The sequence below is a fragment of the Ammodytes marinus genome (assembly GCF_949987685.1).
Source record: "Ammodytes marinus genome assembly, chromosome: 11".
Lineage (NCBI taxonomy): Eukaryota > Metazoa > Chordata > Actinopteri > Uranoscopiformes > Ammodytidae > Ammodytes > Ammodytes marinus.
Genome location: NC_137215.1, coordinates 29,685,806 through 29,712,766, shown reverse-complemented (window position 1 = coordinate 29,712,766; position 26,961 = coordinate 29,685,806). Strand labels below are relative to the sequence as shown.

General features: G+C 41.6%; 1 protein-coding gene across 1 annotated transcript; it reads left to right on the top strand.

Annotated features, from left to right (window-relative positions):
• Positions 1–25,712, top strand: LOC307257201 (neurotrypsin). Its single transcript, XM_080036355.1, has 14 exons — positions 1–234; positions 2,839–2,878; positions 8,153–8,395; positions 9,910–10,048; positions 10,887–11,062; positions 11,219–11,366; positions 13,703–13,881; positions 15,512–15,653; positions 17,855–18,069; positions 18,307–18,448; positions 18,635–18,913; positions 20,026–20,148; positions 20,555–20,835; positions 23,494–25,712. The coding sequence occupies exons 1-14, from the start codon at positions 163–165 to the stop codon at positions 23,811–23,813; spliced, it is 2,499 nt and encodes an 832-aa protein (XP_079892481.1). The 5' UTR covers positions 1–162; the 3' UTR covers positions 23,814–25,712.
• Positions 25,713–26,961: the final 1,249 nt, after the last annotated feature.

The window sequence follows — 26,961 nt, the reverse complement described above, 5'->3', positions numbered from 1 at the left end:
AGCGGGTTGGGTGTCTGGAGCTGGGCTGAGAGCGCACCACACTGTCTGGTCTGACTGTGTGTTTGGTGGGATTTCTCTCCTCTTGTCCGGACCGAGGGCAGCTGATCTGAGGTCGGTGTGAGCTGGTGGAGGTGTGGAGGAGGAGATGGTTCCTCCAACAGGATGGACCGGAGGAAAGAAGCTGTGCTGCGCGGGTTGTGCTGTGTGCTACTGGCCCTGTGTGTGTCTGCGGAGGTAAGCGCGCGGCGGCCGGTGGGCCACACATTCCCAGCCTATATAAAGATGATGTTTACGGGTTGTCATTTAGTCCAGAACAGACTTTGTCACGGAGAAGAACTGCGTGTGTGTGTGCGCACATTAGATATGGCTCCGTAGAACTGTTAACACGGCATTCTATGGCATTTCCAGAAATGTTCTAGGAAGTTTCCTTTAAAACATTTTGAAATAGACACTTCTAGGGAGACAGCAACCGGAGGTAGTTTGAGTTGAGGGAAGTGTATGAGCAGTTTTTACTTTCACAATTATTGAACATTAGATTATAAGAATATATAAACATAAGTTATATGGATACCATGTGCATTTTGGTGCATGTTGACACTTCTCAGCTGGGCTGCAGATAAAGACTTAGTCAAGACTAAGACTGCACGTGCTATTACTCTGTGCTCTGCAGGGAACTTCAGAAGAAGTTAGTGGTATATCAGTTAAAGGTGGAGTCAGCAATTCTGGACACCGTTTGTTGTCAAAATAACTTTTAATCAAAATCAGTTACGGTAATATCTCCTCACGATTTGCTACCTATCCATAGGATACTAGGCCTACCGTGTGTACACTGGAAAATCCCTTGATAATACACAACCTAGGCTCTATATATGGGCATGTTGCTAGCTCCGATGGGCCCCCTTTGTTTACATACCCGCTTACAGAGCCTAGGCTGTGTTTAAACACCAGATTTGTTTTTAGCGCACACACAGTAGGCCTAGGCTTATGGACAGGTAGCGGATCATGAGGAGATAATCACTGATTTTGACTACTAAACACTTGTTGCACTGAAAGCTGTGACCCATCAGAATGTGTGACCTAGAGGGCGCTGTTCAAATGATTTCAAGACTCATTAACCAAGTCTCACAGTGAAATGTTCAATAACTCCGTTGGTTCGCAGCTCAAAACGCAGTACATTTTAAAAACAGCCCTACAATTGTGAGATTATTACAATTGTTTCTTACAATTTAAAATATTGCACTGTGGGCCAATATATTTGTTATGGAACACATTTCACTGTGAGACTGTGTTGCCAATTTTGAGAACTACTAGGCCCTACGTTTTGCGCTGTTGGCCAAGATTATTACGTAACCTATATTTTTCTATGATTATGTTGATCAATAATAACAGCACCTCGTGGGGTCACACATACTGATGGGCCACAACCTTCGGTGCAACACCTGTTAACCAATACTCATAGATCCATTTCAGTGCTCCATCTCATTTGTAGTTTTTTTCTTTTAAGAGACAGAATTTAACAATACTGATGACGTCTATCGTGCACACGTAGGCCTAGTGTAAAAATGGATTTAGCCCTTGTGTGGGAACCAGAAGTGGGCGTTAATACTTTTATATACTATCTGGTTAATACGAGCAGAGCTAGAGTTTTTCAGCAGAGATCAAAGAAAGCTGCAGGCAGGGAAGAGGACGCCTGTAACACTAACCCTTACCCTTCTCTCCATATCTCTGTGCTCTGTTAAGATTGATACGGGCTTAAGCATGCTCAGATAACAATGTCTTGGGGAGCTTTTAACACACATAATAAAAAACAGTATCTGATGATGTAATCTGTCTCAAGTCCAGATTGTTTGTCCCCAGAGGGGCAGTAGTGCAGCAGTAGGCTTCAACGCAGTAATAACATACAGGACAATAAATACAACATGTTATAAAATCTGTACACAGAGTACAGACAGGTAGTGGATTAGGAAAACTAGCATTCTCCAGAATCACTGACTCCACCTTTAACTTTTCTTGTTTGTGGGCCTTCTGGTGTCTGGGCAGATTGTGCCAGACACGCCCACTATGTTTTTATCAGAATGGTGAATGCAGCATGTGACGGGAAAAGTAACTTTATTGCCACGCTACTACTAAAAAAGTTGACCTACTGACAGCTCCTTTGGGCTCATACATTCCATGCCATACTGCATACTTGTGTCAATCAATAATTTCTTAAGAACTGATTGTCCATGCAATCAACCTTTCTGTGGTAGCCTTATTAATGCTTTCATCCAAAATGCTCCAGGGGCGCTGTACTATGGCCGACCCTGCGCTCTGACCCCCTCCGGAGTGTGGGAACTTGAGAAGGGATATTCGAAAAATGAATTTCTATGTGCCTTGTGTAAATTGATTAATTAAGAAACTTAACTTAATCTTGAATTGTTCACACCTGAAGGCTCAACTCTCCTAGGCCATCTGCAGCGTGTGTGCCCCACTCACTGCCTAACCAAACTGGCTCATGTCAGTTGTATAGAACATGTACATAAAGGTAATCCTCATCACATTAGCCCATGGGTCTTTATTACTTGGGATAGGAGTTGTGTCTGTGGCATGGACAGTAAACAGTGTAACAGCCTAAAGATCTCCTCTGCATTCTGCTTGTGAATCTTGAATTCAAACTTTATTTATTTATTATTTATTATTATTCTTCTTTCGGACAATTCCACACAATACACAATTATCTCTTTCACATCATACATCTTAATTTGTGTTGTCCGAAGGGTGATGGAAGAAGCCTAAGGCTTATCGAGTCCCGCCCCCAAACTCTACACAATGTTCCATGATGTTGTGTTTCTCACACAGGTCATTGCAGATGGATCCTTGAACATTGTTCAGAGTGCAGGTAAGGGCCAACTTCCAATTCTCATTCATATCTGTGTGTGTTCTGAGGGAATGTGGAAAGCCATGTTAACCTGACTGGAATGTGTTTTCTCATCATTTGTGTCAAATCAGACTTGGCAGCAGCACACATGTATTCCAATGAGCAGACATGTAGAGCTTTACATCTGACCTACTGTAGCTGTTTGTTGTTACCAGTCAACAGTACAACTTCAGTTCCCTTATACTCTAAATTCTAATTATACTAAATGTCCCTTTTGGATGTTGGAGTCTGTGATTAAAAAAAGTACTTTGGTCAATAGGAATATAAGACCTTGTCACTATTTGTTCCAAGGTTAGGGGTTTTTACACTATTGCTTGACACTGACCAAGCCTTCTTTTATAATCCAAGAAATGCAACAGAGTGAAATACTCAAACGATCATATCAAAATCAAGGTATGGTTGAAACCAAAAGTATGGTAACTATGTGTGTATGTGTGAATTATCTCTATTCCCACTATGATGAGTGTTTTTTGGAGTATACATAGCAGGGTGATTTATTTATTTTCTGCTTTAGTAGATTGACTTAACATCTGTTTGTTCTTCAGCCTTTACCTGTGGGTTTGAGTGAAAACGTTTAGCCCTGATACAATGCAGCAAGACACGTCCAAGCTATAAAGGATTGTCTTGAAAAACACCAGAGTTTATAATGCCCACAGGAGTGTCTCAGACAGTCCAGACCTCAAACCAATCCAGAATCTTGAAATGCTTTGCACGCAGTATGCTATAACACATTCTTTTGGTCTTTTGGTCTGGTTCTCCCAGTCTTTCCCCCTGTGGCATTATACAATTTCCCCTGCACAAAGCCAGCTCAATAAAACGCTGCTGTTCCCAGTCTGGGGTGGAGGAATGTGACTGGTCCCGACCATCATCCAACACCTAATGGATGGAGACCGTGCCCCTCTAGGGGCTACATCTATTACACTTGACGAATTTACACTATGAATTTACATCGTCGGATCCGATTGGTCGAATCATGCCTATAGTTGACTAATTGTGGAGTAATTACTCTTTCTCTCTATCTCTCTCCGTCTCTCTTTCTCTACCTAGATCCATATTCTAATTTTTGACATTGGCCTCCATCACACCAGACAAAGGGGCTGAAAACGACCAATTAATTTGACTTCTTGACTTGACATAAGAATCGATTCTATTGCAACTAAGTCTAGTGATTTATTGACACACACTAACTATAATAGGCTGGTAGTTCCATGCCACAATGGGCGTTGTATCATGATTTATTGGGAGAAACCAAACAATCCCCACCCCCATATAGCCAGGTAGAATGATCCTTGTTTCATTGCCACATTTTGCCACTATTCGACTGTGAGATGTGACATGCGGGCTCCTTCCAGCGAATCGTCCAATAATCGACCTATTCAGCTATCCTAATTGCAATCATTTATTTTGGATTTTAGATTTTGTGATAATATGACTTTGTCCATATAAGTCTTTTCTTCCTCTTCTGTAAATCAGTTAAGATCCACATTGTCTGGACTTCGTGAAGTTTAATTTTTTTTCAATGCATTCAAAGTGAGCTTGATTCATATAGGCACTAACTCGGCAATACATGCATCAAGACCAAAGTAATGGTCAAAGGTCGAGAGGTTTTACATGATGCCTGTGTTCTGTAAACTCTGTTCACGTGTATCCAGCCTTGTTTGTAAGTTGTCTGTCTTTTAAATGGACCTCGAGACTCTTCAATGAAGCTGACTGATTGACTACACCATCCATGCCATATATACTAACATCACTTAACCTATAAGCAGACAGTCTGATCTGGCCAACAGTGTAGCCTTTATGCTCCCTTTGTCTGTTGTTCTAACTCTCTCCCCTCCTGTCATGGCCTGTCTGTACACTATAAAGCGGTGTGGTTGACTCTTCTACCCCCACCCACCACCACTACCAACACACTGTGGATCCATCCTAGGCCTACATAGCACAGTCACAGTTAAAGCAGTGGAGTCCATGCAGATTAGCTGACTTTCATGCTTCATGCTTTTTGGCAACTTGGCTCCACCGCTAGAACAAAGCCCCATCCTGACTCCATACCTGCCATAACCTGAAAAATGTATGGGGTTGGGACTGTTTAGTATGTTATACTTGGAAAACCGTGTTGGCAAGAATCAACACATGTCAATGTTACGTACACATAGCAGTTTTACAGATTAGTTTTGCAGAGCCTCTGGTTGCCCTTTAAGGGTGTATTCACACATGCTGTGTTTAGTTCGGTTGAAACGAACTCAGGTGCACTTCCACCTTCGGTGCGCATCTTTCAGACAGGTGTGAATACAGCAATCGCACTCGGGGGCGGACCAAACAAACGCTCCGAGACCCAGCTGAAGAGGTAGTCTCGATGCGCTTCAAAACGCACTCTGCTGCAGTTCGTTTGTGGTGTGAATTTGGCCGGACTCGATCCGACCCAATTGCAGGAAGCACTGCGCCTTTTCTTTCTTTTCTTTTTTAATAAATCGCCATCAGCTTCACATTATGGGAAAGTGTTGTTGTCGCCATTGTTAGGAAGATTAGTTGTGGTTTGACCGGGAGCCCCGAGCGAAAATATTACATTTGATAATGATGCGTGCGGATCAGCGATCAGATGGAGAGGAGCGTCTCCCGTAGCCTACAGTGCCAACAGGTTCACGCTGCGCTTTGCATGAAGTGTGTGTTTTTATTGTTCTTCCCAACGGGACCGTCAATACTGTCCCCGTGTCAGTTTGGTGCTGAACTGCGCCGAACTGACACCCAGCTGATACACAGCTTAATCAGCTGTGTTTCAGTTTGAGCCTATTCTTCACGCGAGTCGCGCGTCCAGCAGCAAAAATACAGTAAAAATTATGTTTCACATCGTAGGCTAGAAGCCACATAACGTGGCATTGTCATAGGGCTACATATTATAAACATATGAAACAACAATAATTTGATTTTTTTCTTCTTTATTTATAGGCTAGATGTAGGCATTTTTATTATTTTTAACTCCATATTATATCAATGATAAATGCACAGTTTTTACTTCGTTCTTCCTGCTTCTCTCCACCCCAGAATGTCTGTCCAATGAATGAATGACCTTAGATCACGTGTGGTTTTGCTTCGTAATGCTGGTTCACTTGCAAAAGGGGCAATATGAAAGTGGACCACACCAAACAAAAAAATCCAAATTCTATTTGGTCTGGACCAAAGCAAGTGAACTAACGGACTTTCCATGTGTGAATACACCCTAAGTGTCTTCCCTGCATGTCAGCCCACAGCATTGTCTTGTTAAAAGCAGCACCATCTGCTTCCCAGCTGAATGGTTTTGCATACCATACCACCATGTGCTGCTCCAGGTTAATAGAGACTTGTGTTAACCAATCGCTACAGGATCCCAGGACGCTCTAACCACTACTCCACGAGCGCCCCTCTCTTATATGTTTTCTTAAAGGTGTGAGCGGAATGGTTCTTTTAGCTAACTTCCTGTCAATGACTGCAGTTAGCAGTCCCCTCGCTCGTCCCCATGTCACCACATTAATGCACTGCGGTCTTCAAGCAGCAAGTTATCTAGCATCATCTCAGATCCGTAAGTGTGATAAAACATGATAAAAACCATCAAAACAGACATTACATAGGATTTTTACCTGCTCTGTCATTGGCACATTAACATTCACCCCTCTGTCGCTTTCAGCGCGTGCACGTTGTAGCGTTCTCTCTTTTGATTGGATATGAAGTTGTGGGATCCCAGAAAAGTTTGCCAATAACATGCAGATTGGGTGACTGAAAGACCTGTGTTATGAAGCGTGCACACTATATAAGTGATCACTGTATGAATATAGAGTGATTTAACACGTATATTAACATAAATATATCGCTTACTTCACCTTTAAATGTATTTTGTGCAAAGTAGAGTATGTTGTGTATGGATATTGGACCGGAAGCTGTGGATGAAATGTCTTCTGTATTGTGTCATGTAATTCTGTGTATTCTGCGCCTCTTAGGGGCATGCCACGTTAATGAAAAATCATTCACCATTCATTCAAACCCTGTTCCATATGTGTCGTCAGTGATGCAAATGAATGTTTTTGGTTAGGGAAGTTTTGAGGATTACCTCTCTGACCAACCACATGCCCATTTCAGCGACACAGACAATGTGTGCATTAACAATTAATATGGCAGCTGATAATGATGCATGTTTAACCACCTTCCTTACCGTTAGGTTACAATGTATCATATGTTAAAAAACTGCTCACATGTTATAAAGGTGGCTAAAACAAAACCCTTTGGGAGGGAGAAGGAAACATCCAACGTCATCAAAGAAAGAAAGAGCACTATGTAGTCTAATGCAATGCTTTTATTTTACACTTGAGTTTCTAATAGAGTTTTTCTTTTTCTTTTTTTACAATATTTACACTAGTGAATTAGTGAAATACATCAACACAAGTAGAAGGGCAAAAGGACGCACAGGTGGAGCCGAATCAAAGTTTTCTGTTGTTTACTCACTGAAGGGAATTGTCTGACTCTCCAGGCAGACAGAGAGACCATAAAGAGCTGCGAGATGCATTAACAATGGGCTTTTTAAAAGAAGAAATCCTGTTTCCAGGGCACAGTGGGAGGTTTTTATAGTGAACATGCACTAAACTAAAGCATGACACATAACATGTTTAGAGTAGCAGATGAGTCAGATGAACACAGATACACACTGTACGTCCAGTGAAGGAAGTAGCTTTCATCCCGTCACAGACAAGCTAACCTTCATGTTCTCATTACCCACAACCCAACCGTTCCCTTACTAGCTGCTTAAGCTGCCTAACTCTACCATAGTGTATCCGTCATAAAGAACACACACACACACACACACACACACACACACACACACACACACACACACACGTAGGTAGAAAACGCAGAAAATGGAGCCTGATCCAAAACGTTTATACAGACAGACACAGGGATTTATTAAATCCTTTGCACATCGGACGCAATGCATGAAACATGAACAATTCTGAAGTTAATTTTTATTTTTATTTGCATATTCACATGAAGTGTAATGTTGTAGATGCATTCAAAGCCAAATATTGCTCTGAACCAAAGTGTTGGACTGACAAAAACAACTAAAGTCAGTTCATGTTTAATTGAGAGATTGGTTTGTAAAAAACTGTGTTGTGTATTTGACCCAAACAAAGAAATAGTCGTGCATTTGATTAAATAATGTGATTTAGCTAATAAAGGCTGACTGACTGACTGAAGTGTGATCTGTTTCTGCAGCTCCACTCTCCTGTTCAGAGGGCTTCACAGAGTTGGACTACTATAATGGCTCAGTTTCCCACACGGACTCTGGCTCCCCCTGTCTTAAGTGGACCGACTTCCCAGACTACACAAAGCAGTACCCAAGCCGGGGCCTGGGGGACCACAGCTTCTGCCGGAACCCGGACAGAGAGGCCAACCCCTGGTGCTTCTTCAGGCAGAGCTCCGGGGCCATCAGCTGGGCCTACTGCGACTGCCATCAGGGTAAGATGGATGGGTGAATGGATGGATGGATGGATGGATGGATGGATGGATGGATGGATGGATGGATGGATGGATGGATGGATGGATGGATGGATGGATGGGTGTGTGGATGGATGGATGGATGGATGGATTGATGGATGGATGAATGGTTGGATGGATGGATGGATGGATAAGTGGATGGATGGATGTATTGATGGGTGGATGGACAGATGGATGGATGGATGGATGGATGGATGGATGGATGGATGGATGGATGGATGGATGGATGGATGGATGGATGGATGGATGGATGGACAGGTGGATGGTTGGATGTATTGATGGATGGATGGATGGATGGATGGATGGATGGATGGATGGATGGATGGATAGGTGGATGGTTGGATAGGAGGATGGATGGATGGGTGGTTGGATGGATGGATGGATGGATGGATGGATGGGTGGATGGATGCATGGATGCGTGGATGGATGGAAGGATTGAAGGGTGGGTGGATGGATGGATGGATGGATGGATGGATGGATGGATGGATGGATGGATGGATGGATGTGTGGATGGATGGATGGATGGATGGATGGATTGATGGATGGATGGATGGATGAATGGTTGGATGGATGGATGGATGGATAGGTGGATGGATGGATGTATTGATGGGTGGATGGACGGATGGATGGATGGACAGGTGGATGGTTGGATGTATTGATGGATGGATGGATGGATGGATGGATGGATGGATGGATGGATGAATGGATGGATGGATGGATGGGTGGATGGTTGGATAGGAGGATGGATGGATGGGTGGTTGGATGGATGGATGGATGGATGGATGGATGGATGGATGGATGGATGGGTGGATGGATGCATGGATTGAAGGATTGAAGGATTGAAGGGTGGATGGATGCATGGATGCGTGGATGGATGGATGGATGGATATATGGATGGATGGATGGATGGATGGATATATGGATGGATGGATGGATGGATGGATGGATGGATGGATGGATGGATGGATGGATTGAAGGGTGGATGGATGGATGGATGGATGGATGGATGGATGGATGGATGGATGGATGGATGGATGGATGGATGGATGGATGGATGGATGGATTGAACGGTGGATGGATGGATGGATGGATGGATGGATGGATGGATGGATGGATGGATTGAAGGATTGAAGGGTGGATGGATGTGTGGGTTGATGGACTGATGGATGAATGGTTGGATGGAACAATGTTTTGTAACTCTTATTTGCACCGCTATGAATACTCCTGAAATGTTTTCCTGGAACTGTGTACAATGAGAGCAAACAAAAAGAGTTACATTCTATGAATGTGTACACATACTTGGCCAACAAAGCTGATTCTGATTCAATCTACCTCTGTGAACAGAGTCATTGCAGCCAGTGCTTAATTAACTCATTAATAAAAGCTACCCAACTAAAAGAGTTTCTTGATTTATTGTTTTCCAGGTATTGCAGCATGGTTCAACTTAGCTTTTCTTCCTCCCGTGTCATTGGCAGGTGCAGCCAGATTAGTGGGGGGCTCTTCAGCCAACAGTGGGCGTCTGGAGGTCTACCTGAACAGCCGGTGGGGGGCCGTATGTGACACGCTCTGGACCGACCGCGATGCCAGCGTCATATGCAGACAGCTGGGACTGGGGTGAGGGCATGACACACAGAACCAGACATGTGTCTAGTCACAATACACATGTGGAGACAAACTAGTGTTTTGAGCAGCCACCAATTGACTGCTAACAAAACTAGCTGCCCTTCTTCAGTGTTATATCTTCCTGGACTGTATGTGGAATATGATTGGTTAAGAAATGTTCAACTTTGTTTGTACTGCAGTTGTTCAACAAATGGGCTTAGTTTTCCTATTATACTGTATCTGTTTGTGTACTGGCAAGTTTTTCATTTACAATGATTTGGAAGCTTGCAGACAACGGACTCTGATTTGCCTATACTGCTGAATATAATGAGTGACCTGATCCAGAGGGGTGTACTACATAGTGGTTTTAGAGCCAGAGTTTTCATCGTCACATGTCTTTGTGCCAGTCTTCCACTAAACTTAACTAGTTGGGACTCATTTATGTCAGCGATTGGTGGCAGGTATGCAAACTGCATGCAGCTAAAACTAAAGCTTTGTAAATAGTGCTGCACAGTAGACTTCACATCTATCAGAAATATTCACAGACAGAATAGATTTTGAAATTGATTATTCCATTGGTATTCATGATAGATATATAGATATTCAATCAACAAAGGGCAATCAGTTTCAGCCAGCAGTCCTCTCTCACAACATCAGTCTTGATTGTTCATATTCTTCCTAGCCTTCCATTATAATGACCTGTTCCTTTTGAATGAAGTAGGCAGCACACCATTGCTCAATGTTGTGCCTCACTGGACTTGCCCTGCTCTGACTGGGAATCAAACCCTGCTTTTCCCTACCAAAGTCAATGGTGTTAGCTGTTAGCTCTGTGTGCCTGCTGTCCATGCAGTGAGATCGGCACAGCCCTGCAGCAGTCCTACTTCAGCCCCGGTTCCATCTTCCTGTATGAGCGTCTGGGTTGCCGTGGTAATGAGAATTCCCTACTGGAGTGCCACAGCAGGAAGTTTGTCCCCGGCGACTGTCACCATGGCAATGAAGCAGGAGTAGTTTGTTCTGAACCTGAAGGTGAGACCAGGGTGACCTCACCTCATACTACACGCTCGCTCATAAAGTTGGGATCAAATATTTTTGACCTCTGCTCATGAAATGATTGTGACAATGTGAATTATTGTGAATACGTGTCTTATAGTCTCATTTGATGCTAAATCTTTGGTTCCTCAGGCAGTGGCATTCCCTTGAGGCTGGTGGGAGGCGTGGAGGACTTTGAGGGCCGGGTTGAGGTTTACCATGACGGCAGGTGGGGAACCATTTGTGATGACCAGTGGGATGATACTGATGCTGAGGTGGTGTGCCGACAGCTGGGTCTGAGGTAAGAAACCACTTCTGTGCTACTGCTACGCCAAGAGTGTCAGGATCAAACTCCTCAGCTGTGGTGGCACCTTGTTGGCATCTCTTCTGATCTGAAACCCACACTGTACAGCACTCTTAAAAGTAAAACTGCTCATTATGCAGAATGGCCCTTTTCATATTGTTTATATACAGTAGTAAGAAGTACCAAACAGTGGTTCTTCACAAGGGGGCTGTTGATGCATCTCTAGCTTAGCTGCAATTTAGAAGAGGTTCAGCTAAACTGGAACATTCAGCAGTTTAAAACCTTACATTAAGTTTATTTAGCTGACATTTTGGTCCAGAGTGACTTTCAACCATGAGGATTTAATCCAAAAATGTCAAGAATCATGAAATGACATCTGTTTCTTGAAATATGCAGAGTGGTTCTGAGTGATATGAGGCTGCATGCTGGAGTAGATATGATGCTATGTCAAAACCACTCAACTAAACTGGATGTAAAATAAAGTTTCCTTTAGATCTGACCCCAACGCAGGTGATGTGGTGCATTATGAAGCACAAAATATCACAATGGAGACCCCGGAATGTTGAGCATCTGAAGTTGTATTTCAAGCAAAAATGGGAAATATGTCACAATGTCAACAATTAATGTCCTCAGTTCCCAAATGCTTACTCAGTGTTGCTAAAAGAAAGGATGATGTAATACAATGGTAAACATGCCCCTGTCCCAACTTTTTTGGAATGTGTTGCAGCCACCAAATTTAAAGTGTCTTTATATTTACAAAGAAAAATAAAGTTTATCAGTTTAAACAAATACATAGGGGAGAGTGGCCTAAGTTGTGCAACTTTTTACTCAAAGTGATTTTAAAGTGAGGCCTTAACAGTTATGTCTCCAACTCAAATATGTACATATATTTCAGGATGTTGTGCATCCCTGGCAATACAAACTTTGGATCTGGAATAAACTGTTTAAGAAATATAGTTTTCGGAAAAAAAGTTGTCTTGTGGCACAACTTGCCCCCGGTGTGGTGTAAGTTGTGCCACAAGAGAGAATACCATGGGGTAAATTGTGCCATTGATATATATCTCATAAACTGTAATGCAAGACAAATCCATAAGACAATTACTTATTTAAGGTTTATTTAAAGTAAATAAAGTAAATATTTTACAAAGATTGAAGGTCAATTTTCTTAAACAAGGCCTAGCAGATCTAGGTGGTTTTGCCTGCAAAGCTCACAATGACAAAGTCACCATTATCATCTTTCTGGCCATCTGAACTCTCATCAGTGGTGTCGTTAAGTGGAATGGAGATGTCAGTCTCTTCTGAGCTACTGTAGACAATCACTTTCTTTTTGGGGACCAGCGTATACAGCCATGCCACTGGCACAACTCTCAGAAATGTACTTCGCACTAGTTGCTCCGTGCTTGTGACTGCCACCTGACAAATGTGATTCCCCCTCCATTTCTGCCTTTAAATCAAGGCTCAAAACCCATCTTTACACCCTGGTTTTTCCTCCCCATTAACTATCTTACCTCTGCACTACTATCTTTGTTTATATTTGTGGATGTATGGGCTTTATGTCTTTTATTTTTGTTATTGTTATTTTACCTTCATTGTTTATCTACTGAATGCACTATGTACAGCACTTTGGACAGTGCAAACTGTCATAAATGTGCTTTTATAAATATATTTTACTTACTTACTTACTTACTTATAACTCACAAAGGCCCTTTGGCACAAATCACCCCAACCCCAGAATTTTGGATAATAGGCATGATGCAGCAGTTTAGGGCTGACATCGTGCTAACTATATAGACACAAAGTGTAGCATACTAAAGCACTAAAAACATGTGTCAAATGTTTTCAAACGTGTCTATAATTGTTCAGACACAATAATCAAAAAACCATGATCATGGAAATTTTACTTTGAAAGGCAAAAAACTGTTTTTTTAGTTTAAATGTGCTTATATCTTACTCTATGTTTCTCCCTTCTTTACAGGATGAGTCAAATGGATGGCTCTTCTTAAATATGTGGTCACATTTCCAATTTCTTCTATGGTTTTCTAGAAACAAGGGATGTCACACTTCCCCAACCGCACAACTTAGGCCACTCTCCCCTATGTTGTGTTTGTACTGTTATTTATTGAATACATTTACCACACCTTTCCATACCTACAATGCTGACTAGGGTAGAAACACCACGTTCAACAAAATACAGTATCAAATATAGCATCATAAACTGCATATAAAGGGCACATGGCCCAAATAATAGCATTAACCCTAATGTGAATGACATAAATATAACATATCACCTTAAAAATAATAAAATAATAATATGCATTTGTCCTGACCAACAGGGGCATGGCCAAGGCCTGGACGTGGGCCCACTTTGGCCAGGGTTCTGGTCCCATCTTCATGGATGGGGTTGAGTGTACGGGCAATGAACTCTCTCTGGAGGAGTGTCCTCATAACAACTGGGAGCAACACAACTGTGACCATATGGAGGATGCAGGCGTCTCCTGCAACCCATACACAGGTCAGAGTCAAGGGAAATCCTAACTGTCATAGTTCATATTATACAACACTGTAATCTATTCTGTGGGAAGAGACTGACCTTTGGTTAAACCCATATGATATGCCAAAGGATATGCATAGCCAAATAATCCAATCAAAATATCACTGGGATTGGCTGTAATTTAAGACTGCCTGGTAAGAGATGTCAGGACTGCACAGCAATGTCATGACACAATCTTATAAAGACTCAAAAGGTTTTACTACTAACACCCTCCTGTCCGGTGCCAGGGATCCAAACAGAGACCTCATGTTTACTGGTAGTCCCCTCTTTCCTGTAGTCCCCTCTTTCCTCTAGGCCAGGGGTGTCAAACTCATTTTGGTTTGAGGGCCACATACAGTCTCTCTGATCTCAAGTGGGCCGGACCAGTAAAATAATGGCAAAATAACGTACATATGTCAAATCCAAATCTTTAGCTTTGTTTTTCAGTTATATGCTTTATAACTCTGCCTACATATGTAACCTACATTATCACGGATCACAAGGGATCTCTGTAGCCCCCAGGAAATGTCTTAGTAAAGGTTGCTGCTGGCCATGGGAATAGGAGGTGCGGCGCGGAGCGCCGCAGCAAAAATTTTGGGGGTATTTTGCTCAAAGATGCCAATACGCACTAATGAAATAAACAACTGTTTATTTGAATACACAAATACAACAGGCACTGACCTTACAGTTGTCCAATTTTGTTTACTATATGTACAGGGACACATTTTGTGCAAACATGCAGACAGTACAAAATACAATTAAATAAAAGTGCAACTTCTACTGTTTTGATTTATTTTTAAATACAGAGGTTATTTGTTGTTTTGGAATACGATTTTCCCAATTAAATTAAATTTTAATTTAACTTACTTTTTTTTTTTTTAAATGCTCAGAAATGTGTGCTCTACAAGTCGCGGGCCGGATGTTTGACACCACTGCCTTAGACACTTGACACAATCAATCATCAATATTAGCATGCTATTTGGCCACATATATTGGCCTATTTACAGCCCTCAGAAAACTGACAGCTCTTCTTAGATGCAAGTTCATCAATTCATGGCTTAAAATCCTGAGCTGTAGAACTTTCAGGAGACATTCCTAGCTGTAAGCCACGTAAGTTTCCTAACAGTTGGGAGCGTATGCGACTTGCGGATATGGCACAGGCTCCATGAAGAATAAAAAATAAATAAAAAAATGTTTTTTTTTTTTTTTTTTATCAGAATTGATTCAAATCGGCCGAATTGATTCGCGGGCCAGATCAAAACGTGTCGCGGGCCAGCCTTGAGTTTGACACATGTGCTCTAGGCCATCCTACCAACTAAAAGTGACCACTTACACCAGCATTAAAATACATCAGATTTTCCTCATATTGTAGTATGTTGTGTGTCTGTGTGTGTGATCTAGGCCAGCATTGGTGTGTTCCTGTGTGTGTGTGATCTAAGCCAGCATTGGTGTGTTCCTGTGTGTGTGATCTAAGCCAGCATTGGTGTGTTCCTGTGTGTGTGATCTAAGCCAGCATTGGTGTGTTCCTGTGTGTGTGATCTAAGCCAGCATTGGTGTGTTCCTGTGTGTGTGATCTAAGCCAGCATTGGTGTGTTCCTGTGTGTGGCTGCAGATGGGGCAGTGCGTCTGGTGGGAGCAGACAGTCCCTGGGAGGGTCGCATGGAGATTTACCACCAGGGAGAATGGGGCACTGTGTGTGATGACAACTGGACGGAGCTCAATGCCCAGGTAGTGTGCAGACAGCTGGGCTTCAGGTCAGTACTACCCAGTCAATATGGAACATCTCCGTGCGTGCCTGATAGAAACATGTGTAATACCCTGTGATTTATATCAGTCTAAAGTAGAGATGAACATGTTGATCATTCTTACCAAAAACCCCAGAGGAAAATCCTTATTTTTCATATTTATAAAGCTGACTTGAAATGACAACACTTTCTGTTTCCTGATCAGGCTAAATGAAAAGAAGCCTTTTGAAAACCAAAGATAGAACATGTGTGCAATTCTCAGGGCCTAATGAATGTACATCCATCAATTTCTCTGCCTCGCATTGGGACTTCCGTTATAGTGGCAGCATGCTATAGCCAGGCAGTCCAGATGCCCTTCTCCTTAAACTTCTTGTGGTGGAATCCAAAGATATAGCATACATACACACCCTCTGGCACGTGTAAGGGTCAGCACAAGGGTTCAGAGTTATGTGTCTAGAAGACCTCCTCAGAGATTGTTGGATGAAATGTCCAGCTCAAAGCCCAAATGACCTCAACCTTTCAGTGCAAAGTTGGTTTAAATGTCTCTCAGCACATCTTTTCCTGCCATCTCTTCATAGCATCATACATGGGAGGGACTGAGGCGCTAGGATAAGTTTCAACTGAGGGAAACAAGGACACAATTTAGAAAACAGCACAAATTGACATGAATATCCACAGGTTCTTCTGTAACAAATTGACCACTTTATTCTATAATCTATTGTGTAGGAGATGTTTGAAGAAAAGTTATTTATTCACCTAAAGTGATAGAGATCATGTGGGGGGCGTGACAGTATTTAGTCCTTTAAAAGCTATATGACCCATTAAGTCAAGAGAGCTCTGAGCTCATTGCCCACATATTCTGCTCATTTTCAGGTTCAAAATTGTAATTTGAGTTTCCAATAGAAACTGTTTTCATGGTGTAGTGCCCAAAAAAAACTTTAAATTTCTCACAGTACCATTGCTGACTCTTCTCTTTTCAGCCTTGTCTGAAATGCTTCGTTTTAGGGACTGTCTCTTTAAGCCCCTCCTTCCAAAAAGCCCAGTCTGCTCTGATTGGCGCTGAATCTAACTGCTGGTTCTAATGTAACTGCCAGTTAGATTCAGGGGGATCTGGGGGTGTGGCTTACCCCAGGTGGAGGTAGTGCTAAGTTAGGTTGGTAATGAGGTGGCGTGGCTTCTTGCCTTATGACATCATAAGGGGAGGGGAAAACTGGATTTATTAACGCAGGTTTTTATAAAGGTAGAGGTGGAGAAAAAGAGATAGGGTTGTTTTTTTCATATTTTGAAAGTCTCTAGACACACCGGGGAACCATACTCATGTTGAAAACCCAGAAAGTGACCTTGAAAAAAGACACACACACACACACACACACAAACACGCACAAACATGAGGATTAGTGGTATCATCTTCTTTGTGGCGTCACAAAAAGAGTAATTTTTGGGCAGATCCACCATGATTAAATATCTATTTACCAGCTGATTACCCACTGGTTTCCTTCAATCAGATGATTTCACCAAACTGAAATGAGTCTTTAGAGATCGGTCAAACGGACAGAGGCACATCATTGCATACCTATAATGAATATGTGTATAGTTTGAAAGTATGATGTTCTCATTACTGGTAATGAACAAAACTGACTCTAAATCACACTTACTTTTGCTTATACCACTGTCAGTTAATAATGGTGCATGTTTTATGTCATGCTTTCCATCAAATGTCCTGTCAATGAGAACCACCTGTATGGAAAACTAAAAGTTGCATCCTTCAGATTCTGGAATATATTTATAGGAAACTGTTCTATTTCTGTCACCCATCCATCATTTCTGCAACCTGAATGAAGATTTATGCAAACATGGGTATTTTCTTGCACAGATGTGTTTCTACTATTTACCAGAGTTTTGGTGGATAATAATAATAATAATAATAATAATAATAATAATAATAATAATAATAATAATAATAATAATAATAATAATAATAATAATAATAATAATAATAATAATAATAATTGATAAGATTTATATAGCGCTTTTTTGGAGGTCACTCAAAGACGCTTTACATCACATAGAATATACAGTAGGCCTACATAAGAAAAACAAAACAAAAAACAACGGACAACAAGATACAAATTCAAAATGAGGTGTTGTGTTTTATGCCATTCAAAGGACTGTCTGTAGAGATATAGAAGGTGTGTGGTTGTGTCTTGCAGCGGGCAGGCAGAGGTGGCTCCTGACGGGGTGTATGAGGAAGGTGGTGGGCTGATCCTGCTGGATGAGGTGCAGTGTCTGGGCACAGAGAAGTCTTTACTGGCCTGTGCTCACTCTGACTGGGGCCAACACGACTGCTCCCACACCGAGGATGTAGGGGTCCGCTGCAAGAGGGGAGCCCAAGCCAATGACATAACAGGCTTGGTGCCTCCTATTGGTAAGAAGTGAGATCACACTATTTGGTGGCTAAATTACTCTGTTGCAAGTTACAAACATTACACCTCTGGAAGGCACATGGATACCTTTCCTGTTTATGAGATGTGTGTGTTATATCTGTAGAAGATAGATCTGTACTCTAAAATACAGCAGCTGAGGATATATCCAAACTGGCTAGCATCTAAAAAAAAACTTTTCTCAACACCCACAATCAGCCTGTTGTTCTGTTTGTGTGCAGGTCCTCTGCTGCGGTTGGTAGCTGGAGAGAGCAGGAAGGAGGGCAGAGTGGAGGTCTTTCTTCATGGCCGGTGGGGCAGCGTGTGTGACGATGGCTGGAACCACCTCAATGCAGCTGTAGTTTGCAGACAGCTGGGATTCAAGTTAGTATGAATACAACCTGGTCTGATATCTTTGCCAAACTGTCTTATAAAGAAAAAATTACGAAAAATTATAAAAAAAAGAAGACAAAAATACATGTAGTCTTCATGTAAAATGTATTTACAGAGCAGAATAAAGGAACATATAACAATGATCCTATGTGTCTTTTCTGTGCTCTCCATCCCCAGAGGTGTGGCTAAAGCTCGGTCCATGGCATACTTTGGTGAGGGCCTGGGTCCCATCCACCTGGACAATGTTCAATGCTCTGGCTCGGAGCTCTCCCTAGGACAGTGTCCCGCTGTGGGGCATGACGGACAGGACTGTCGCCACAGTGAGGACGCAGGAGTCATCTGTGACTACACTCTGGATCCTATTGGAGATGGAGCCATGGCCATGCAGACCTGTGGCTTGAGACTCAACAACCAGCGCCGCCGACGCAGGATCATAGGAGGGGATAAGTCACTGAGGTTAGCTTAGCATACGCACCACAACAATGAGACTCCAATGAAATGTATTCACACACAATACTTACAAATGTCAGAGCTGGGGTCTTGATTCACTGTCTCTTTAAGGCAAGACGCTGCAAGTGAATAGGGTAATATTTTTTAACGTATGGATATCATCGTGAAATGTTGCCAGTTGAGAACTTACATTTTCTGTATTACAATTTTCTCATAAAATGTATAAATAAACTACATGCAAATTTGGCAATGACTATCTTTGCGTACATTTGCATCTCTTTAAAACCAACATTTTGATGATGGATTAAGCCAGAGGTCAAAATCCTTCATTCATTTTTAACAACATAGTTTTCCAAATTTTTAAAAGAAGAGATTTTGGATACAGACTTTTTTTCTTTTTAAAAATCAAAAAAAATACTTCTGTTTGTTTTTAAGAAGAAATGTATCATAAATCTGATGATTAACAACATATGAACATATCCTTCTGAAATGACCTTCAGTTTAGTGCTATAAATGATTATGGAAAGTTTAGCTGATCTAGGTGCTTTAGAATTTGAGATTTTTGGAGTATTAAAAAAGTACTAATGATGAGATAATGTCCGTTATAGATGGTTGTATAGGAGAAACATATAGACACAGACAAGGCTTAGTCAAAAAAACATCTTAATGTAAATTTTGGAAATTGTATTTATACTAGTATGAAAGAAGACATGTTATAGAAGCAAAATTTGCAGACATCTCAAAATTGACCAGTGCTTGAAAAAACTATGGTTTTGCTGCAGTGTGCCGCCATAAGCCCCTGTACAGCCATTGAACTCAGATTTTATTTAGTTGTTATAATTCCAGAATTTGAATTGTAAAATTAATAAAATAGCTACCTCACTCTAAATGTCTGTAAATTCTGTTATGCAAGTAAATTTCCCCATCACATTCACAGCACAATTGCTCTGAAGTGGAGTTGTGCACCTGTTTAACCTGTTTGTGTGTGCGTGCGTGTTTGTGTGTGTGCGCGCGCGTGCGTGCTGTGCGTGCGCGTGTTTGTGTGTGTGTGTGTGTGTGTGTGTGTGTGTGCGTGCATGCGTGCGTGCGTGTGTGTGTGTGCGTGCGTGTGTTTTCAGAGGTGAGTGGCCCTGGCAGGTGTCTCTTTGGCTGCGCTCCCAGTCCAAAGGGAACCACCCTCTGTGTGGAGCCTCACTCATCAACCCCTGCTGGGTGGTGACCGCTGCCCACTGCTTCAAGCGGTAAGAGACAGCTCCCTCTGCTGGACATCTGTAGTCATTGCAAACAATGCACAGCTGAAAAAATAGGACATTGTCAAATCTGTAAAAATCTTTGGATATTCATTTAACATTAATGTAAGGCACAAATTTGTCACCACATAATGAGCTATAGTTAGATATATATAATCTACTTTGCAGTGTTGTTGTTGATTTAATCATTTGTTTTTAACTCTATTTATTGGGATTTTACAAAATGACAAAGGCATTGAGAAAAACTATATAAAAATGGCATTCTTTGCACTGATGGTCTCATTGCTGTTCCATGTAATACGTTTCAGAAATATTTAAAAGTCCCTCGTAGCACCTTTAAGACCATCATTTGACAATTTTTCTGTGGTCCTCTTTTTTTTCTTCTTTGCGCCTTCAGATTTGGCAGGGACCCAGCCCGCTATGTGTTGCGTCTGGGTGATTACCACACTGAGGAGCAGGATGACTTTGAACGCACACTGTCTCCCGAGCGCATTGTCATCCACCGGAAGTATCACCACCAGGGCTGGGAGCACGACATCGCCCTGCTCAGGCTCAAAGGCACCGAGGGGAACTGTGTGGCGTTCAACCCCCACACCGCTGCAGTGTGTCTGCCACAGACAGGCAGCAAGTGGGAGAAGAGGCCTGCTGCCTGTGTGATCACTGGCTGGGGAATCACAGGTAACTTGTACTGAGCTCTGTCTGTCCTCAAAGAGATGAAAGGACTGGGTAAACCTATCCCTGCAGTTCTAATCCCCATACTTCATCAGGGGCCGTATTCACAAAACATTTTAAGGCTAAGAGTAGGTCCTAACGTGCTGATTTAGGAGTAACTCTCAAAAATAAGGGCCGTTTCACTTCTTATTTTAGGACTCCTAACTTTTTAAGATAAGTGTAATTCACAAAGCATTTTAGCGCTAAAACTAGCTCCTAAATCTATGAAAAGCTAGGAGTCCTCGAGAGGTGTCCTAAGTCACTAAGAGTAAATCACAGACAATCATTTGATGGTGTTTTGGAGAGATTTAATGCTAGTGAGCTTTACAAAAGGTACTTTTAATAGCTGTAAGGGTTTAATGATCTTAGTAAAGCTATATTTAGAAAGTATAGACACATCTATATTTATTATATTTATATAAAAAAATATTTATTAAGTTCCTTTTCCTGCAGTTGCTTTGGGTTTACGATGCACTGAAAGTTACTGTTGGTGTCACGTTTGGGTTTAATTTCCGACTAGAGGCCTAGGCTATATGTGGCACTTCCCAGCATCTCCTCCGTTCCACAGGTCTGCTACTGTATAGTTGCGCGTCTCGCCTTTTTCCTTCCGCATGCACTTTACGATTTCGCCGGCTGTTGTTTCTAAATTGTGAATTTCCTGGTTTGTCGCTGTCTGACTATTGCTGCATAGTCAGCCGTTGAGGGAAATACAGTGAGAGTGCATGGCATGCAGCTGTTCAATGAGGATATTTTTTCCGATTCAAATCATTGTAAAATTTAAAATTAATAAACCTATGTGGCGCTATTGTAGGTTAATTGTGAACGAATGTGTGGGAAACCCTGCAGTATCTTGGTTTCATGTTAAATCAGTGTCTCTTGTCATTCATTGTATATAAAAAACTCTTGACTTTAATACAGTGACACGATATGGATATCTCCCACAGTGTTTCTATCATAAATTCACTCTTAGCTCTCATTCCCTCTCAGCCAGTCACTGTAGGCATAGAAGGTATGAACATGACGTCATCCATAGCAACAGGGTCAACACCGCCCTCTAGTCTTAGTTTATGAGTCCCTCCCATTCCTTAGTAAAAGTTGGTCTTATCAGCTTTGTGAATAGGTTTTAAGAAATTACTCCTTACTAAGAACTTTTAGTGCTCCTTAGGAGAACTCTTAGCGCTAAGATAAAATGTTTTGTGAATACGGCCCCTGGTTGGATTTAGTGTGCTTAAAAATACCCATGTTGCTATTTAATGTCACTGTTAATTGCTACGGTACAGTGGCCCTGAGAGCTCAACACACTGCAAAAATGCGATATTTGGAAAGTATAGACATATTTATTACATTTCTATAAAAAAAAATATTTATTAAGCTCCGTTTCCTGCAGTTGCTGTCGGTTTACGATGCACTGAAAGTTACTGGGCCCCCCCCCCCCAAAAAATAAAATTATAATATTTTTCAAAGAGATGATGCGGGGCCCCTCAAAATTGAGGTTTCTTAAACAATTCCATGATAATCATTACATTCCAAAAAATTTATAAATTAGTTATGAACAGGCCCATCGTTGTTTTTTCTTAATTGTGTGACCTATCACTCAATTCAGGAACATTAGATGTTTCCCCCAATTATAGCCTACCCAGCTTTATCAAGCTGTTTTTGAATGGCGATTCATAATGGCAAGGGTGGGCCTGCCCACCCAAATGTGCGCCCTGCCCACCCAATCAAAAGTGAAGAAAATTTATTTTTAAACTGAAAATTTAAGCTTAGGGCACCCAAAAGCTTAGCAGCGGCCCTGCCTAGGCCTATGTGGCGCTTCGCAGCATCTCCTCCGTTCCACAGGTCCGCTACTGTAGCTGTATAGTTGTGCGTCTCGCCTTTTTACTTCCGCATGCACTTTACGATTTCGCCGGCTGTTGTTTCTAAATGGTGAATTTCCCGGTTCGTCGATGTCTGGCTATTGCTGCATAGTCCGCCGTTGAGAGAAATACAGTGAGAGTGCATGGCGTGCAGCTCTTCAATGAGGATATTTTTTTCAATTCAAATCATTGTAAATTTTAAAACGAATAGACCTATGTGGCGCTATTGTAGGCTAATTGTGAACGAATGTGTGGGAAACCCTGCAGTATCTTGATCTCATGTTAAATCAGTGTCAATTGTATTTAAAAACTCTTAACTTCAATACAGCGACACAATATGGATATCTCCCACAGTGTTTCTATCATAAAATCACTATTAGGGACTCATTCCCTCTCAGCCAATCACTGTGGGCATAGAACGTATGAACATGACATCATCCATAGCAACAGGGTCAACCCCGCCCTCTAGTCTTAGCTTAGGAGTCCCTCCCATTCCTTAGTAAAAGTTGGTCTTAGCAGCTTTGTGAATAGGTTTTAAGAAATGACTCCTTACTAAGAACTTTTAGTGCTCCTTAGGAGTACTCTTAGCGCTAAGATAAAATGTTTTGTGAATACGGCCCCAGGAGTTTCTAGACTTAAGTTCTGGGGTTGAGGAGTTGGTCCACCACAGGTTATTTATAATATATTTCTATTGGACATCGTATATCTATGCTATCACATGACTGTACTCACACTGAGATGAGAACTCATGAGTCCTGTTGTTTTTCAGAATCAGAGTATTCCCGCACCCTGCTCCAGGCCTGGGTTCCTCTGCTTCCAGCCTGGAAGTGTAAGAGGCGCTATGGCGCTCGTTACACCAGCCGCATGCTGTGTGCTGGCAGCCTGTCAGAGCACCACCGTGTGGACAGCTGCCAGGGGGACAGTGGGGGTCCGCTGGTGTGCCAGGCAGAGGGGGGGCGCTGGGTGCTGACGGGGGTCATCTCCTGGGGCCATGGCTGTGGGAACCCCTCCTTCCCGGGGGTGTACACAAGGGTTAGCAGGTTCCTGCGCTGGATCGACAAGGTCATCAACAAACCCTACAAAAACTGATGACCAGGAATAACACTCAACAATAGTGCTCTTAAATGACCTCATGGCTTGTGGTGTGGCAGGGTGTGTGTGTGTGTGTGTGTGTGTATTAAGAGGAATTAAGCCTGGACTCCTACACTGAGCTCTTAAGTTTCTTTCCCCAAATTATTTTAAAAAAGCATGCAGAGGACATTATTGAGTGCTCAGAGTGTGAACGAATGCCACATTTCCATACAGCAGGGGGACACTTGTATTGTGTCATACCAAAGCCAGTGGTATGTGCACATCAAGTGGTAAAAGGCTGCGTGCTTTCATGATTTTCTATTTTAAATGGCTGCTTCTTCTTCCATTCTATGTTCACATCATGAAGAAATGTCCTTATCTTGCTGTGTCAATACATAGTAGCCATCCAATGCTTTGCCTTTGGGAAGCTTTAAGCAGCACCAGTTTGAGGGGAAGTTATTGTCATTTGATTAGGCCATGCTCCCCTTCTGGAAATCAATATGGACATGTCAGGGCAATATAGGTCTTCATGGGTCCAAGGTTTTGGACCTGATCCAAAGTGGAACAGTTGGAAAACGTGCCTGATTCTAAATCAAATCTGCATTCATAACTTTTGATTTAGCGCTGGGTTCTATTCTCTATCTGAAATAGTCTAACCAGACTGAAATAGAGAAAGCATGGACACACAGACCTGACACCTGTGACGATCACATTTGGATCCAGCAACTAGGAACAAAGAGAAGCCATAAACCCTCCACTGAGTGTTGATGTTGCACAGGTAAAACGTTCTATACTAAGCTAGTCATTTGACAAGTTGAATGACATTGCACCGAAATGTTTTTGTCTCACTGTGGTAAACCGAGATTGTCACGCAGGCTAGAGTCAGTGAAAGAGTAACAGTAGTGAAGCAAACACGTTTGCAGCATGATGTGTCTGTCTATAGAAGTGAGTAAGTACATACAGACTTTTGATTTCATTTATAAACATTCCAAGTGTGCATCTAAAAACCACTGGTCAAGCTATTATCCATTTATTATTCTAACCATTAATGACATAGTGGTTGTCCATTGATCAACTGTCTACTAGAGACTAGAGAGGCTTATAGTAAGTAAGTTTTTCTTTTAAATTCATTGATATTAGGAGCCTTAGGGTGTGTCCTGCTACATCACTTGCTCTTTAAGCTCTGCATTTAAGTGGAGACCTGTGTCAAAATATGAATTTCATTTACATGGCAAATAATCTGAAATTAATTTTTATTTATTTTTGGAATATTGTACACAATGTGTGTACAAACAAGGTATACCTTTTTCATGTTTTCTGTTCTGCATTGTTTTTATTGTTTCTGAACCTTGTTGTATTTATTTAAGAAATGTTCATTTAAAACACAGTCGCATTCCACTACGAGACTAGAGAAATGCAAAAGTTGTTGTAACTAAGTTGCCGATCATTTAATATAATGTATGCCCTCAACAGGACACCAGTATGCAACAACGTAGGGTCAAACCAAACTTAAAGACTTTCATTCATTTTGCAGATGCCATTCAATAAATGTCTCTGAAGAAAATATGTTTCACAATCTCTCACAAATTCTACTGATGTAATCTGAATGGAGTACTAACAGTGAGTGTGATGTTCTCCATTGCTTTATCAGTATTTCTAAGTCTCTAACTCAATTGTTTTATTCATTTCCTCTTTGGAACTTGACAACAATACATTTTAAATGTGATAAACATTTGTTGAGACCTTTTTCTCCTTTGCTAAAGGTGTTTGCCTTTCAGAATAGTTCATACTTTCTTGTAATTTCCCACTAATGCAACTGGAAAGCGGGCAACTCGGAGGTGACGTCACTCCCAGTTCGGACCTCTGACTTCCCATGTAAATGGAACGCAGCATTATACAGTGCTGTGTGAAAGATGGTGAACCCTTTAAGCCTTTTGGAATTTTATTTATTTTAACCATTATTAATTCATTTTTATCAATACCAGTATTTTTTATATGAAATAACAGATGTTTGTTTATCAATTCAACATTTTTCTTTTCCATAAATCAACTTTTAAAACAGATAAAACAAATTATTTGACAAATGTTGTATGTGCAAAAGTTTGTGAACCCTGAGCTGCATTGCTTAAATCGAGCAAGGTAAACACAATCAGATGGGCCAAATCGAGTGATGAAATAGACCAATGTAATGAGAGATCTTCAGGGAAGAAATTGGGCGGCACTAGATAAGACAAAGATAAAACCAGGTCAGTTTAGGCCCACCAAACTGAACCCATACAGGTCAGACATGCTCAAAGGGGGAAAAATCTCAGAGGATCTCAGGAATAGAGTTTTGATGTTGCACATTTGTCTGGGGACAGCTATAAATTCATATCAAAAGATTTTAGCTCCATCGGTCCACCGTGAGGCAAATCATCTACAAATGGAGAGCTTTAAGAGTGACTTAACATCTGCATAGAAGTGGACTTCCTTCAAAAATATCTTCAAGCGCCACAAGAAAAGGGATTTTTTAGGTAAAAGCCAACCCAAACATTACATCTAGAGATTTGTAGACCATTTGCCACCACCGTTCTTCACTTGGGAGAAGGTTCTCTTGGTGGTAGGCAGAGTTGCGTTTTTGCCCAAACATGGCGGTTTTGGTTGTGACCAAACAGTTCAATTTTGGACAAATCTGTCCACAGAATAAGACTTCAGGTATCTCCAGGTGCTCTCTGGCAAAGTTATGACAAGCACTTTTGTTCTTTTTTGAGAGCAGAGGCTTCTTCTTGAAAGCCATGTAGACTTATTCTTATTCTTATTTTGGAACCATGCACATCTGTCCCAGATGCTGCAAGAGAGGTCTGCAAATCACTAGATGTAATGTTTGGGTTGGCTTTTAACTGAAAAATCACTTTTCTTGTGGTGCTTATGGATATTTTTGAAGGAAGTCTACTTCTAGGCAGATGTTCAGTCGCTCTTAAAGCTCTCCATTTGTAGATTTATAGCTGTCCCCAGACAAATGTGCAGCATCACAACTCTATTCCTGAGATCCTCTGAGATTTGTTTCCCTTTTGAGCATGTCTGACCTGTATGGGTTCACTTTGGTGAGCATAATCTGATTGTGTGTGATTGTGTATACCTGCTCGATTTAAGCAATGCAGCTCAGGGTTCACAAACTTTTGCACAT